Genomic DNA, 5,302 nt, shown 5'->3' with positions numbered 1-5,302 from the left:
TGGTGAAAACATGTAGTTTTCATGAAACAAAAGCTGAAATTTGAAAGCAACTGCGAAATTCAGGATTTTTTTTACTAAATATGGATTTTCAAGTTGGTCAAAAGCTTTGAGAATCATTTCAGAAATTGCTGTGATTAACATATAGGAAAAGTGATGGGAACCGTGGTTAAAAAAAGCGCAAACCCCCCAAGTTTCTGTTGGTCCTCAGCACAGAAATGCTACAACATTCCTGTTCTTCAGTTAGCCCATCTTGTATTTAAATAAATGCCAGAACACTCTGCTTGCCCAGAAATTAAATTTTTTATGGCATGACTAAACCTAATCCCATGTTCACAGCCTTCAGCCAGCGCTGCGGTTTCTCCCCGTTGCAGAGGGAGACGTACCCTTTGCAGCTCACCTGGAGCGCTGGTGGAGCAGGACTCCCCTCAAATCCACTTGGGCTGCAAACATCAGAGCTTTTTTCCCGGGTGCCACTTATGCATAATCCTTCCCAAAATGCAGCATTGCATTTATAAACTCCTCAGATGGGAATCGTGAGCCCTCCAGCTCCGAGAGTGCATGTATTTTACCCATCTTAGCTATAGCCCCGCTCTTCCAAGAGCTGCAGGGGATTACCACCCCGTCTCCTCCATCCCCAAGCCTGGAAATGCAGCAGTGACAGAGGAAAGGGAAAGAGCAGAGACCTTCCCACCGCATCAGACACCCGTTCCCTCTGCCAGGCTTTTTTTCTGCTCGTTTTCCCTAGCGGGGAGGTCATGAGCAATCACAGCGGCGTCTTCTCCAAGCAGGCATGGAGCTCCCCTTCCCATGAGGACAGATTCCAGCAGCACCATCCTCATCTGGGCCACCTCCAGCATCTTGGTGCGGGCTCTTTACCTATTTTAAAAGCTGAAACCATCCGCCCTGCAGAGATCACAGGAGAACTTTGCAACACAGCCAACACCTGGCAACCCCCCCAGTCCTGTGTGTTAGCAGTTACAAAACAGTTCTAGCTGTTGCTTGCAATGGGAACAACACAAACATCTTTGACCTTTCCAGATTGACACCTTCATTCGTTAGCACTGAGTGATCAGGCAGAACATCTGGCTCCATGGAGTGTCTGTCTTGAGCTGCTGGATACAACAGAGTCAGTTGAGAAAGGCAGCCAGAAGACTCCCAGGTGTTAAAAAGAGGAATTCAATGTGAAGTAGAGATTCAGACTATAACCCTTTCTGGCAGCCCTGTTTTCTCAGACCGATCTTAGTGTGGATATAGCAAACGCACTCTAGAATAACATAAATCTTTATTTTGCCTGAAAATTGTCACACACTTGCTATCAAAAGAGCTTTCCCAGGGAAAATTAGTACAAAACAACAAATGATACAGGGGAAAAAAGAGGAGCTACACTGTCATGCCATTTTGTGGATGGGATCTGAAAGCGTCTTGGAAAAAACAGGGTAGCATAGACCCCGTTGGAGACACTTGACAGAGGATGTTGGTTTCTCAGTTGGGGAATACCTTGTAGGTTCTTGGGTTGTCACACCTTCTCCTGCCCCTCATCACAATCCTGCCCTGATGACACAGATCAAGCTGGCCACGATTCCCAGGAACATCACGGCATAGCTGATTTTTACACTGTTGGCACCACTGAAATTGCACAGGGAGGTACTACAGCATTTGGTGGAATAAGCTGCCATACCGAAGTTCACGTTCGTTTCAGGACAGTCTACAGAACATTTCTTGGTGATGCGGTGTCCCACGTCCTTACCTGGATGGAGAATAGACAAGAAAGGAGAGCTGTGATTTCAGATTCTTCCGCAAGAGCAGATCAGAAGACAATAGGAGGAGGTGTATCGCACTATGCTTAATTTGTAATGCAGCAATAATGTCGATCAGCAGGTTTGATGAGTGCTGAGCGTGGGTCCACACAACCTGGATCAACTGCATGACACTAGAAAGTCCTTGGTAGAAACCCACACCATGCTCCATGTGTGACAGCAAAAAAATCACTGCCAATGAATTTTCGGTTTCTAAAACCACATTGCTTACGTCCAACCCCTTTCCACCCTCCATCGCAAAGCAAGGCTGTGAGCTCTCAAATCAAGCAAGAGGGTCTGCTCGTTAAAATCTGTGTGCTTCAACCAGCGCTGCCACAAGGTGATGAGGAACATAACCCCAGGTTGTGGATCACAAAGCACCGCTGAGGGATTCACACACATTACATGCTGCAAACCTCAGTGATCAGTTCTTTCCAACAACACCAACTACTGCCCTAAAAAAAAACTATTGCCCATTAGTTTCTCTGGAGGAACAAAACAAAACAAACAAACAAAAAAAAAGCCTCGAGGTGTTGCTGGTACTCACCAAACCCAGCAGAGCTGTATGTAGTTGTACAATACTTCTCATGGTCTTCACACTTGTAGGTTTTAAGGCAGTTCCAGTTGGAATGCTCATTGTCGCAGGTGTAGCAAAACAGTGAGGAAGCTGGAAAGAGCGCACATGACACATATTAGTGGTTTCCAGCAATGCCTTCTTGGGAAGAAAGTGTCAAAAGCCATGTCCCTTCTTGGAAAATACAAGGTGAAAAGTACGTTACGAACAAGTTTTCATGACAAGTGAAATAAGAGGTTCGTTTTGATTAATGAAGCTGAAAAAGCAAACTAACAGAACAAAACCAGTTTTCTTTCATTGCTTGAGATTTTCCGTGATTAAACCTGAAAACATTTTTTCAGCCTGAGCAGCACTCTCAGGTGACCTTTCTTTCTCCCCAGGTCCACACTGGCCTGGTTGAGCGCCAACCTGTAAAAGCATAGCTCACAACATGCCCAGCTGGATCTAGTATAGATCTGGCAAGGAGAGGATGAACTCGCACTGTTCTCAAGTAGGAGCTTAGTTTTAGTATTTTCAGATTGCATCTGCAAAACACCGTACAGACATGAATTAATTAAAGCCTATGACACCCCTGTGAGCTAAATTACTGAGCACAGAGCCATGTTAAAGGGAGTTCCCTGGGATAGGTTCCTCTGGACAATAGAGAGATTATTTCTACCAGTGCCTGGAACAACGTGTTCTCCATGATATTATTAGCAGGGCTGAGCCAGGTCTATCTATTACAAATCCAGAAGGAAGTAGGATATGTATTTCTGAACAAAACTGAAGTAAATTGAGTCAAATTCCCAGGCTGGCCAGCTGGCCATGCTAGAAACACAGGCATGTGCCATCTCGTTCCCTGGAGGTGGATTCACAACTTGTGGAAACTGTGTCTCTCCTGTTCAGAATCCCATGAAATGTTCCTCATTTCTGAGCAGGGGTGACAGAGGCAGATAAGCTGCTCTCAGGACAGCCTGCTCCATTGTCACCAGGGGTGGGGAAGCTCTTGGTTGAAGGTGACCAGATTGCAAACCAGGGGAGGTCCTGCTTCAGTCTGAAATTTCCCTGGTTCAGTTCCTCCTGGCTTTATCAACCCAGGAAGGCTCTTATTTCTGCACAGAAGAGTCCCTTTCAATTGAAATTGAACTCGTTTTTAGCAAGGAAACTCCGCCCAGGGACTCTCCAAAGCCCAGCTGCTGTTGATTCAAATTCAAAATTGAACCTGCCCACAATGCTTGGTTAGACAATTCCAGAAGCGGTTTTAAAAGAGAATTAAAAGCCATTTTAGGCCCTAATTACCCCAGGTAGATGAAGAAAAGGCCTCCCCTTTGTGATGTGGGGAGCTCAGGTGCCTTGGGTACAGCTTGGATGCCTCAGCATATGACTGACTGTCTTGCTCTGAAACCTGCACAGATGCACATTTTTCTAGTGCCAGGTGTTGTGAGTGCAGGTGTTCTCCATAACAGCAGAAAAAAATCCATGTTGCATCCTGGTTTTAACTCCTCTTTAACTGACAATCCAGCACTCTCTGTTTCTGCATCACTTGGATAAGTTAAGCCTTTCCTCTCTCCTCTGGAGCCCGAGCTGTGGGCTACTGCCCTTTCGCAGACCGTGCCAGAGCACTCCCAAACATGCTGCCTAACAAACATTAAGTTCATTTTACAGACTCTGTAGCGCTCTCTGATCTGCTTTTCTGCCAAATCTCACAAAGTCGTTCAAACCACTTCCTGCTGCAGATGGAGCCGAGACCCCAGCATGTGCACGAAATCAACTGAAATGCTCTTGTGTTCACTGCCTGATGCAAAGAAAATCCCTCCCAGTCAGGAAACAATAACAGCTTAAACCATTATAGCTGTTATAAAGCCTTGCCTGCGTCTGGCCTCCACCCTCCATTAGCTCTAGTTTTGCGAATGCAGCCAGAAATAGCCTTAACGGTGCAAAAAGGCTTGCAGTACTCCTCAGGATTGCAAACACACACTCAGAGCCAATGTCTCTCAACTGGATATTTCTGCACAATTATCCAATTATATCTGCACCTCCTTTTGAAAGAGAACAAGCACAGAGCATTGTGGATCCCATTACAAACACACTCCCAGACATTTTAAAAAGCTCTTCAAACCTGTGAACAAAGAGCTGTTAGGCTTTCAGATATCTGCCAGCAACCTAGTTTCTTAATTGTAATGTCATTGCGGGAAATAAAGTGAAACGCTGGCCGAAGACGCGGTGTCAATACCAGCCATGCTACCTTTATCAACAACTCCTCAAGTTTCATTCAGGAACAAAATAAAACCAAAGGCAAAACTGTGAGCCCAGCTTAATTCCTATTAGCATTTTTCAGGTCACATGTCTGTCTTCAGATGTCAGTGGTCGGAGCTTGATACCTGAGGGTGTGAGAAACCAGAGCAGTGAGCTTTTCTTCTTTGGGTTATGGGTACGTCAACAGGACTCACCCAGAAGCTAAGACTCAACCATGCTAAATACTGCTTGATGCAGCTGACGCCAAAGAAAAGCTGCACTGCCAAGACCTCACCAATTGCAACCAAAGATGTCAAACCTTCTTGTCCCTGTGTTATCTCTAATATTTCTTCTGGTATTTTCATCCTCTCTATCTGGCTCTCCCAGCTTCCGAAGGTCCTTACCTTGCTTGGCACACAGCACTGCCACCAGCAGGGCAATCAGAAAAGCCTTCATGGTCGTTGTGCCCTCGGAGCCTGAACAATGTGGGCTGGTGCACCACGGTAAGGTTTTATACTGGGACCACGTTTACTCTGACTTCTGTTGATTACAGTAATTTGAGGTTTGGGGAGTGACAGCACATAAGATGTGATCAGTGATGGGCGTGTTTGCGCGTAGGAACCCATTACGAGACTCCGGGTAGCAATTCTTTTTACTTCCCATTCAGATCCAATCTTTTTTTCCAAGTCCTACTCCTGCTGACCATGTCTGCATTGCT

At 45.7% G+C, this 5,302-nt stretch overlaps 1 protein-coding gene across 1 annotated transcript; it reads right to left on the bottom strand.

The window, feature by feature from the left end:
• Nucleotides 1–1,265: 1,265 nt before the first annotated feature.
• LOC104368237 (lymphocyte antigen 6E) lies at nt 1,266–5,097 on the bottom strand. Its single transcript, XM_009975529.3, has 3 exons — nt 4,989–5,097; nt 2,344–2,463; nt 1,266–1,747 (listed from the first exon to the last, which is right to left on the bottom strand). Exons 1-3 carry the CDS (start codon nt 5,038–5,040, stop codon nt 1,539–1,541), a joined length of 381 nt encoding a protein of 126 aa, XP_009973831.1. The 5' UTR covers nt 5,041–5,097; the 3' UTR covers nt 1,266–1,538.
• Nucleotides 5,098–5,302: the final 205 nt, after the last annotated feature.

This window comes from Tyto alba, unplaced genomic scaffold (genome assembly GCF_018691265.1).
Source record: "Tyto alba isolate M040663 unplaced genomic scaffold, T.alba_DEE_v4.0 Super-Scaffold_9, whole genome shotgun sequence".
Taxonomy (NCBI): Eukaryota; Metazoa; Chordata; class Aves; order Strigiformes; family Tytonidae; genus Tyto; species Tyto alba.
Note: the sequence above shows the minus strand (reverse complement) of the source record. Positions and strands in the feature narration are given on the sequence as shown.